General features: G+C 37.8%; 1 protein-coding gene across 1 annotated transcript; it reads right to left on the bottom strand.

Moving 5' to 3' along the window:
* Positions 1 to 8,558: 8,558 nt before the first annotated feature.
* On the bottom strand, positions 8,559 to 11,080 carry LOC141141174 (serine/threonine-protein kinase SBK1-like). Its single transcript, XM_073628876.1, has 3 exons — positions 10,963 to 11,080; positions 9,977 to 10,179; positions 8,559 to 9,212 (listed from the first exon to the last, which is right to left on the bottom strand). Exons 1-3 carry the CDS (start codon positions 11,078 to 11,080, stop codon positions 8,559 to 8,561), a joined length of 975 nt encoding a protein of 324 aa, XP_073484977.1.
* Positions 11,081 to 11,651: the final 571 nt, after the last annotated feature.

Below are 11,651 nucleotides of genomic sequence, written 5' to 3'. Positions count from 1 at the left end.
AGATTGTAATGGCTGATAGACCATCCCCTTTATTGGTAAAGAGATAAGTGAAGGATACAAGTGTACCTTTTGATAGCTACACATACTGTACAAAATAAATAAATGGGGCAAAGGATAAACCATTGTTATTGACCATGTATTTGGTATGAAGTGCTATAAAATTTGGTGTGTTGGGGGGGGGGGGGGGTAAATACATTATGAATTTTAATTTGCTTATGTTCAGGCTTAGCAGTGAGTCTTAATGGTTTCCCTTTTTTTGTCCTGTGACACAAATACAATAATTCAATGGTTAATACCAACTTTAAACCATATTTTTTTTTTTTTTGTTTTTTTATTGTCCTGGAACAGGATTTTTAGTGTTTGATAATTGTAAAAGCAGTAAAGTTTGTAACATACCATAAATGAGAATGTAGCAGATTTTTGGAGCGTCTCCTTGAAAGGAGTGAGACAAAGGATGTATTGTCATGGAAGCTGTGAAATTATAATGAGCAAGGGGCATCTGATGATGTCTAAACACAGGTGTCAATGGAGATGGTGGACACACCAATGAATAGCTGGGCCTGGCATAGATTTGTGATGTAAACAAGGATAGGGGGCATTACTGCATACTGATTACCCACATTGTCCTTCCAGAAACTGGACTTGATTCAGAAGATGTAATTTAATTTATCTGCTCACTAGATGTCTTATCAATGACCATAAATTCCAGCAAATGTTATATTCTACAGGAAATGTGAAGGATTTGGCGTCAGATTTTAGGAGGGGCTGAGGTCACGTTTCCTTATAGTTTCAGAGTAGCACAAACATCCTTAATTTATAGTCAAGTATATGTATAGTTATGTCAGATTTTTAGTAAATTTCCATTCAGAGCTTGTTATTTAGAGCTTTTTATTTAAATTTTACAAGGACCCAAGAAAACTGTACTTGCATATATAGCAGGTCCCAAATTAGATCAATAATTTGTTTCCCCTTAGCTTGTCAATGGCTTGTAGGGATGAGTGTAGTTATTTTGGAAAAAATTGATTTTCACTGTTTGCTTGGGAAAAAAAAGGGTGTGTTCTGCTATCGCTTAAATTTTTGTTTTCTTTAACATTTTTTCACTTTGTCTTTTCACAAAAGAAAAATCCTAAAATTGTGAGGCAAATGAAGGATCCTCAAAACTCCTCAAAAGCCATCTTTTAATTCTTTCTCTACTCATTGAATCCTATGCATTTAGCCATGATTTTTGCATCCATCCCATGATTATTGCTTAAAGCAATTAATTCTTTTTTTTTTTTTATTTCCAGTAGTTCACTTTTTTTTTAAAAAACATCAACTGCCCACTGAAAGGGTTTTACACATTTATATAGGACAATATAACTACATATACCCAGTGAAGCCACAGTTGTCACAATAGGTCCACTTTTGTATTTCCAGTTTAAGGGTAGAAAATCCAGGTCTTGCTTATATCACATTAAAAGCAATATTTCAGCTGGAGCTAGGTTTAAATGTTTGTTTTTGGATAGCGAGTCAGGTTTTTTACCTCTGTCTTTGATTACCATTGGGTTGATTTGGCCTCACTTCCTGTCTCTAGTTCTGCCTATACAAGAACTAGAATAGGAAAGCAGAGACCTCAATGAAAATATCGTCTTAAGTTCTAACCTGTTTGTTTATGAGCAATGGGGTTGATTTACTAAAGGCAAATCCACTGTGCACTACAAGTGCACTTGGAAGTGCAGTCGCTGTAGATCTGTGGGGGACATGCAAGGAAAATAAAAAACTGCATTTTTGCTTGCACATGATTGGATGATAGAAATCAGCAGAGCTTCCCCTCAGATCTACAATGACTTCACTTACACGTGCACTTGCAGTGCATAGTGGATTTGGCTTTAGTAAATCAACCCCAATGTGTTTATTCTTCTGTTTTACGACTGGAGAGAAGTCTGCTTTGACCGAAAGTGAGGTGGAAATCCCCTCAAGGGGCAATACCAGTCTGTCCTCTGTGCCATTGTCAAATACTGGACTGTGTCCTAATTTATCCTTCTGAGTTGTCAGTCTTCTACATCGGAAAGTGAAGGCTTGCACTACCCACAGGGAGATTATTAGACAAATTCAGTAATCTGCTTAGACCATATCAAGCACTTATGACCACAGGAGGATTTTATTCACACAAACTACCTGACTGTATAAACAGATGCCAAAATCAGGACCACCACTCAAGAATACTGGGCCATCTTTAAACATTTCCTCAGATTAAAAACACATACAGTATTTGTGGGTAAAGTCAAATGTTAATTTAAAAGTACCAGTAGATATCAGCCTATGTTCCATCACAACTGCATTGAGTAGAAGATGTCCATGTACATCAAAGGGTGGCTGGAAGTACAGCATTATCAAACCAGTTAGGTGGCATTCCTGCTGGTTGATACACTGCAGATTTCACCAGTGTAGTTGATCAGTGGAAAAATATTAGCCATTCGACATCATTACCTGCTTTACTGCTTTTTCTACCTCCCTGAGTCTTGACCCAATGTTTGCTCTACTGCACAGAAATTAAATTGTCACCAGATCTTACTGAGATCTACTTGTATTTAATGTCTATGGACACTTAAAGATGAATAATATATAGTAACATTTTAATTTTGCTTGCAGATTATAAATATTTTTCATAGATGTTCTAATCCTACTCCTGTTTATCCAAATTGTAATTGCTGGTAAACTGTTATTCCCCTATATATTAGTGCAGAGATAAGTGGTAAATATAAAGCAAGCCATAGACGATGCCCTTTTCATTCTTGCAAACCCCCCCCAATCAACGCCGTCAGTTTTGCTATTGTGTTCTGCCGGTTAGGGGGTGGCCCTTCACAGCTGGTAAAACGCAAGAATTCTGCTAGTGGCTATAACATTTGGCAGTAATCGCATCTGAAAAAAATGACAGGCTGCTTGTACGGAAGTCTATCAATGGCTAAACTTCAGTACAACCAGCCTGGCCAAAGATGGATCAAATCTTGGCAGGTTCAACAGGGTCTGATCTAGTTTCGATCCATCTATGGGTACCTTAGGTACATATACTGTACAAAATAAATTAAATCGGACGAGGGCCAAGGATAGTAATGACCTTTTTTTATGTATTTGTTACGACGTCCTATTTAAATTCAGATGTGTTGGGAAAAAAAACCCCTAATTTTAACATGTTTATGCTGCATTCATACAAGCTGAAACTTTACCAATTTGTCCTGTAATTCTAGTTAAAAGGTCAGTAACCCTCTGCCCCTCTGTAAACACAGCAATGGCTATTGGTTGTTTGCTTGCACCAGTTCCTGATGTTTCATACTCCTTATAAAAACTTCACACAATTTATATAGCTTCTTAAAATCATCACTAAAGTTTATTAATTTATGTTAATTGGAAATCTTTCATGTTAATGATTCGATGTCTCATTTTGCTAAATGGGATTTTTGGTCAACCAATCATCATTTATATATCTCAACTAGATTTTCAGATTTTTCTTTATACAGCATACAGAACTAACTTTTCAGGTCTATAAAGCCGGCTATATATGAAAAAAAATTCAGCCTGTCCCTGATTAACTGCCTGAATTTTGAGCCATGTATGGGCAGGCTGGTTGTACAGAAGTCAGATCAGTAAAATTTACTTCTGTACAACCAGCCTGTTGGAAAATTTCTGCACGATCAGCACCACCAGTGGTGCTGATCAGTGTATTCTGACAGTAGGGAATACACTAACTTAGTGGGAGCAAATCCACCATCCACATAAAAGTGTTGATAGGGGGAATCAAGTCCTTTTTTTTTCTCTCAACCTGCAATCATGTTTGGCCTGCCTTACTCTGATCTTTTCTGTACACTGAGACTATATATATTTGGTTATGTCCTTACACTATATATGGAAATCTTTGTTACGTCCTTACACTATATATGGAAATCTTTGTTACGTCATTTCACCATTGTTGGAAATTGATACTTAAGCTGGCCAAAGATGGGTAGAATTTTTCCAATGACAATTTTCTTAAAAATTCAACCAAACTTTCTTATAACATACTTTTCCTAACAGTGTATGTGTTTTTTTTCATTTGAAAAGGTCCATTCAATCCAAAATTAAATGTTAAAAGCACACAATAATAGAATGAATAACATTCTAATGTTCTGAGATTTTCTTCTAAATTCTATCCATCTATGACCAGCTTTGGACTAAAGTTGGTCTTTGTTCAGGTTAAACTTTTTTTTTTTCTTACGTTTTCTGCATTTTCTCTCCTTTTTTTATTTTTTTTTTAGATCTGTCAAAGTTTGTAAATAAAACAAATAAACCTGAAACTTGTCAGTGGGTCTATTTTTTTTTTTACACATTTTTGTGCCAGATGACTGAAAAATAATATCAAATTATTAGAAAAAAAAAAGCATATAACTGGAATATCTGTCAAAGAATGCCAATATTGGACAATATTAGCTTTGTATTGTCTGGGAACAAACTTGTGTGGTTCTCTAAAGCAAAATTGGTACACTTTATAACTTTTTTTTTGCACATTTAACTCATCTGGATAGTTCTGTTTTTAAAAGTGTCTCCCTGTAAGGAAACAGGAGGAAGAAGATGTGAAAATTATGAGGGGGGACACCTGATGTCTACACACAAGTTTCAATAAAGGAGACTACATACAATTGTGCCAGGCTCGACTAAGTATTAATGTCTCAACAAGGAAGAGGGGGAATTACCACATCATAAGTACCTACAGCCATGCCCTTCTTTTGGAAACTAAACTTGACAGAAGAGAATTAATCTGCTTACTATTTTACAATAATATAATCATTTGTTCTAAAAATATGCTATATGTATGGAAATTTGTCCAGTTATGACATGTTTAGCAAAGTATTGTATTTGCATTTGTCAGAGACCTAAGGACATTGTTTGCACGTGTAGTAGTCCACTAATTGGTTAAAGGATTTAGTTTCCCCTTTGCTTGTCGGTGACCTGTAGGAATAAACCCGGCCATCTTTTCTGCAACCACAGACAGTGTTGACTGGGGAATCCCTCCAGCAGCACCATTGTGTTCTTCCAGCAGGGGGAAGCTGCCCCCAAGGGTGAACAATGATTATTGCTAGCGGCTACACCAGCCGCTAGCGAGAATCACATGTAAAATATGGCAGGCTGGTTGTTTCCAAGTTGGTCAATCGAACTTGGGTACATTCAGCCTGCCCATACTCTTGTTCAAATCTTGGCTGGTTCAACAGAAACTGTCTGAGATTTAAACCGTCTCTTGCTGCCTTAACCACTTCAGCCCCGGAAGGTTTACCCAGCCCATTATTTGCGATACGGCATTTAACTGACAATTATGTGGTCATGCGACACTGGGGGAAAAAAAAAAGGACATGGTGGGATTTGATCACCCCTTGTGGTTTTATTTTTTGCGCTATAAACAAAAGGCCATATTATTTTTAAAATTATTTTTTCTGCTATAAAAACACACCCAATAAAAAAAAAACAAAAAAAAACAAAAAAACCAAAAAAAAAAAAGTAAAAAAGAAAAATCAAATTTTTTCATCAGTTTAGGCCAATATGTATTCGACTACATTGTTTTGGTAAAAAAAAATCCCAATACATTATTGATTGGTTTGTGCAAAAGTTATTAACATCTGCAAACTGTGGGATATTTTTATGGTTTAATTCTCTTTACTAGTAATGGCAGCCATCAGCAATTTATAGCAGGACTGCAACATTACAGCAGACAAATCTGACACCAAGTGGCACTTTTTGGGGCCCAGTGCCACCAATACAGTGATTGGTGCTACAAAAGCTGGTCACTGTTTTTTTTCACACAGGAGAACCGCTGGCCCTGCAGTACATGTGGGGTGGTCGGCAAGTGGTTAAGCATAGTGATTTTAGAAATTGGATTTTCGCTGTTTGAGAAATTGAAACTACTTCAAAAAGGATGAGAGTCATGTGTGCTACTGCTTGTTTTTTTTTTTTTTTTACCAGGTTTCTTTTTGGCTTTATTAAAAAAAAAAAAAAAAAAAAAAAGGGGGGGGGGAGAAGAAGAAAATAATCCTAACAGTGAGGCTAATGAGGGACCCTACAAATGTCACCTTCATTTTTCCTCTACTCTGTCTCCAATGTATCTTTCCAAAGTACTGGTTTTATTTTGTAAAGATCTCAGGATTTTTGCTTATTTTATACAGCAATGATCGATCACTTTTCCAGTCATTCACTGCTATTTTTGCCAATGAATGCCCATTGAAAGGTTTTCCACACTTAAAACTACATACACCATCAAGTCACATTTTGTTACCATGGGCCCACTTTTGGATTTCCTATCCTTTAAAAGTGATAACCAAGACTTGGATTTCTGATTAATCCTTTATTTTAGCTCCAACCGAAATTTGCTTCTAGTTTTGCATAGGGTCAGATTTTTACTTTTTTACTGTCTGACTGCTATTGGGCAGATTTGCCCTTCCCATCTCTTGTAGTGCCTGTACAAGAACTAGGCTAGGAAGATGGAGACAGCAAAAAACCTTGTCAGAAGTTCTTACCCATCCCTGCTCTACTAACAATGTGTGTGCGCGCTTCCTCTTTTCCCCCATTGGAGAGATTTCTGTGTTAGTTATTGAGAAGATTTCTTAGTACCTATTGCCTGGGCAAGGTTCTAACCCTTCCACCCTCAAAAGTAAATAAAATATTTTGGATGTAACTGGACTTTAATCACAGATTGCCATGGAGAACCACAAGGTTTATTCTTGCTAATTCATTATTGCTTTGAAAATAAGTGTAGTATCCACCCTCTGCAACTGTAAATGTAAAAGAGGATTGCAGGTGAACATGGCTAAAGCCCCGTACACAAAGGTGCCATCAGCCGGTTCAATAGAAACTGGCTGACATTCAGTCCATGTGTACTGCAGTTGGGCTGGCTTCTATCAAAGGGGCATGACTGAAAAAGGTCTGCTGAGAGAGCTTACTGGAGTTCTGTCAGGGGGGCCGTCCCCCTGTCAGACATAACAGCAGGCAAGATTTCTGTACTAATATCAGATTGTTAGTAGAACGCCTCTGACCTGAGTGGTTAGGTTTTTTTTGTTCAGCCCACTGGGCCAGCACACTGTAATGAGACACCAATAGAAGAGGGCTATGACATTCAAAGTGGGATAGAGCAGTTCTAGGGAATTTGCAAAAAAAACACAGAATAATGCAGGGAATGTACAGTCAAAAGAATACAGACATCCCAACCTGCAAAAACTAATTTCAGGGAGGTGGCAAACTCATTTCAGGGAGGTGGCGCTTCGCGCCAGCAACAAAGTATTTTTCAAATCACTTTTTCAATATTTTTTCACAGTGCTTCTAGGGAAGGGGGTGGGTGGTATGTGGCAGTGGACGGTGTCAGTAGTTTTTTTAGTTTTATGAATTGATTTTTTTACAATTTAATTCGTTTTTAATTGTTTTTCACAATGCTTTTTGGGGGGAGGGGGTTGAGGTAGTGGACAGTGTTGGTAGGGCAGGAGAGAGTGGTGTCAGTAGTTTATTTTATTATTATTTTTTAAAATATTTTTTGGGGGGCTTTGGTGAGATATCAGGGGTCTAAATAGAACCATGACATCTCCCCTTTGAGATAGACAAAGGGACTGAGGTCACAGATTCCCCAGTCCCTTTCTCAGCACTAGCACTAAAGATGAATGAACAGGAGACAGAGGCTCCTGTTTATTCATAAACTGAGCAGAGTAAACAGTTTACTCTGCTCAGTTATCACAGGACACAGGAGTGATCTTGCTCACTGTGTCCTATTCCTGACAGTCCCCCCCCCCCCCCTGCAGCCGGTGGAAGAGGAGAGGAGGGGAGCCAGCTGCGAAGGATGAGGGGGGTGGAGGAGGACAGGAGGGGCGGAAGACAACATGGGGGCAGGAGGAGAACAGGGGGGGGAGAGAAGGACAAGGATGGGGCCGGGGTGAGGAGCACACAGAACAGCCGGGAATGATCGGTGCAGCAGAAGGGACAGCTGTGAACATCGATCTCCCTGTATAGCTTTTTAGCTGTCAGCCACAGGAGGGAGAGAAGGAGAAGCGGCTGTCAGCTAAAAATCTATACAAAGGAGATTGGTGTTCACAGCTGTTCCCTGATGCACCGATCATTTCCGGGAGTTCATGAGACGCTTGCGGGTGTGCGAGAGCCACCGTAGAAATACGAGAGACTCCCGCACCTCGCGGGAGACTTGAGATATATGAGAATATTTCAAACAAATAAATGTTTTATGGAAATGAGAGCATTTCAAATAAAATTTTTCTGTGCTGCTTTTTTTAAATTGGAAAAACAGTCTTTTATAATACTAGATGCTACCTGTCAATACCTGAGGTTTTACCAGGTGCCTATTGAAGAGCGCAGGGAAAAGGACCATGTGAAGTGAAGATAAAATATTGTTTCACGAGACATATGAGGTTTTCAGCAGTTAAATATCTGACGTTACAAAGCTTTATTGGGTTTAGAGGTTTCAAAAAGGAATGCAGAAAGTAAAATTATTATCACGGTAAACTGCAACTGTAGATAAGAATAAAATCATACAATATGCCAATGCCAAGATGTGCTGGTGGTCATGTAGATTCCTGGGCCTGCATTGTAAAAAGATCAGACTCTTCCATGTCTTCTTCCTCATCCTCTGTGGATTCATCCTCTGTGGATTCATCCTCTGTCATTTCCTCCTCTGAGAATTCTTCAATTCTCCAAGCATAACGAAGATAACATGTGATGGAAACAACAGAGGATCGAGAGTCAGGGTCCTCAGAAAGCAATTTGTTGAACATGTTCAGTGCCTCTTTTGTCAACTTTTTCCATCGAGCTGGTGGAGAAATGTTGTTGCCACTTTTCTGCCAGCAGTGGAAGGCCTGGTACAGCTCATCCTCCTCCACAGCAGCTTCCCAGGGATTGTCTCCCATTAGAGCAACATAAATAAGAACTGCAAAGGCCCAGGAATCTATGCTTGTTGTCACAACCATATACTCATCGCTTTTCATCGCACACTGCTCTGGGGACAGAGATGGGATGATGTGTGACACGGAAGTCACAATACTGCCAATAGGCCGAGATAGTCCAAAGTCACACAATTTGACACTGTGGCATTCCTTGTCCATAAGCAAGATGTTGTCCGGCTTAAGGTCTCGGTGCACCAATCTTCGGCTATGCATGTAATCCAGAGCCCTAGCCAACTGTGCTGCACAGCGTTTCGCCGTTATTTCTGGAATTTCTACCTGAAATATTAGACCGAAAACCTTTTATGAGACATTTCAATAGTGCATGAAATACAATAAACATGGTTAATGTGAATTGGCTTTAATTGTTTTAAAAGAAATTTGCTATGCTGACTTGCAGCTTTCATGAAGATCCATACACCCTTCAGTTGTGGGTGAATTGACAACCAAAAATACAAAAGCAATCTGACATTTTTCCTTATTGCATGAAAGGTGACAGCTGAACAAAAAGGAACAAGTAATATATTTAGGGAGAACTGGGTTGATGTATTTTTTAGGTTTTGAAACACATGGAAGACCTTCATGTTCCTAGCAAAAATGAGCGGGGCTATAATGGAAAGAAATTAGAAATTCTGCAGATTTTTTTTATCTCAAACTTTACTTTATGCCCTTTTTGGGAGCAATCATCTAACTTTAATTGACTTGTCATGTATTTTATCTACTGAAACTTTAACCATTGCATTTGTATGAAAAATCTGCATCCCTTGTTCTGGAGTGAGACAGTTATTGATGCAGCACACTTTCACAGTCATGTAGTGGTAAAGATGGAATATTAACTGCTCTCAAGGTGTCTATATTGAACAAAATGTGGAGAAGCTGGCAGTAGCAATCAATCAATTTAGAATATATTTTTTTTCTCCATAAAGAAAATTTTAAATTTGGTTGGTTGAGGTCAACAATAACAACTCTAATTTTGTTTTTAATTTTCTTGGTTCTAGTTTTAAGAAAGGAGACACAATGAACCAAATGTACAAACACCTCACCTCATGCTCAATGAGTTGATGTAGGGTCCCAGCTGTAGCCAGCTCCTGGGTCATAATGTAATAGTTCGGGGTGTCTATGAAGATTGGGTGGGTGGCTATGATGCCATGGTGGTTGGATAGAACGATGGAATAGGATAGTTCCTTTAAGAAGGCTGTCAACTTGGTCTTGTCTTTTTTCACCGCTTTCATGGCCACTGGGTTACCTTAACACAAATGAGAGACACATTAACAATCAGATCCTAAACCGGACTCTAATGAACATCATACAAAAGGTTTTTGTTATCCATGTTATACTGTGCTAGAAAGATGGAGAAATGTTTTTTGGTTTTTGCCTTTATATAAAACAAGTTCTTCTTTTCATACATTTGATTTTGAGCGCTAAAAAAAAAAAGACACATTTTCTTCAGACACAGTTTTGATGGAATCTTAAAATGTCTCACAGAACAGTCTTTGATTTTCTATAGGAACCAACTGTTTTCAAACCAACCCTTTATCACTGAATATTACAAGATTACTGCTTACAGTTATTTGAATTCCTATTCCTTATTGAGAAACTTTTTGGTCTAATTTTTGTTTACAATTTTGGAAATGTAAAAGTTTAAACCAATGTTTTAAATACTTTCATTTTTCTAACCAATGAAGACCAGTTTATTATATGGTGTATCCATAATGGTCTGCAAAACATGCTGAGATAGAAGATTTTCCATTGTCTATAAAGAGGGGGTATACCTTGCAGTCAATTAGTTGTTCTTTTCTGCAGCCCTTCTGCTAATAACTGTTTGTAGAAAGCTTATATTTTGCTTGGAGCTGGTCACTAACTGGCTGCTATTGGCTCACATATAAAATGCTAATATATAATTTCATGTTTTCCCAATTAAAATACTGAATACATTTAAAAAATAAATAAATACATTATATTAACAGATGATGCATTACATGTCAATTAAAATACTTTAGGCATGACAATTATAATTGCTTTTACATACCTGTGGCCTTGTCCTGAACGAGTAGGACTTTACCAAAAGTGCCTTTGCCCAGTCTCTTGATGTACTGAAAGTGATCAGAGATATCCTTAACGTACACTGTTGTAAAAGCAGGTTCCATTGTAAGGTGTGAGCGGGTGGGAGTCTTCGGATACCTTTTTTAAAAGAAATAACACATTTTTTCAAATGTCAATGACATTAGAAAACAAACTTTTCATAGATGACCATTTATGGCCCATTTTCATTCTTTCGAAGCAGGATCTGATTGTGCTGTCTTACATTAAAATCCCCAAACCTTTTGTATGCTATACCACCACAGTTCAAATCGTATACAGATACAAAAAAAAAAAAAAAAAAAAAGAAGGTGGATGACACCTTGGTGAGAGGGATTGGTAAATTGTCCGAGACAGGTTCACATCCAAACGAAACTCCATGCAAATTGACATATTTAACAATGTGAACTGTTTGACTAATATAATAAATGATTTTGCAGGTTAGTCTTGAGTCTTGCCAGATTACACAGCTCAGTCCCTGACATTTTTAGAATAGTAGAACATATTTGGTTGCTATTGTAACCCCAAATGTACTTTGACTATCTATGCAGAGCATAGCAGTAGAAATGTTTTGTGGAGGTTTAGGATTAAATTACCAGGTTATACAGTATTAGGCTGAGAAGAGCAAAAGCCATCTAA

Source organism: Aquarana catesbeiana, linkage group LG04 (genome assembly GCF_042186555.1).
Source record: "Aquarana catesbeiana isolate 2022-GZ linkage group LG04, ASM4218655v1, whole genome shotgun sequence".
In the NCBI taxonomy this organism is placed as follows: Eukaryota; Metazoa; Chordata; class Amphibia; order Anura; family Ranidae; genus Aquarana; species Aquarana catesbeiana.
The sequence above is the reverse complement of the archived record's forward strand: the minus strand, read 5'-3'. Positions and strand labels throughout refer to the sequence as shown.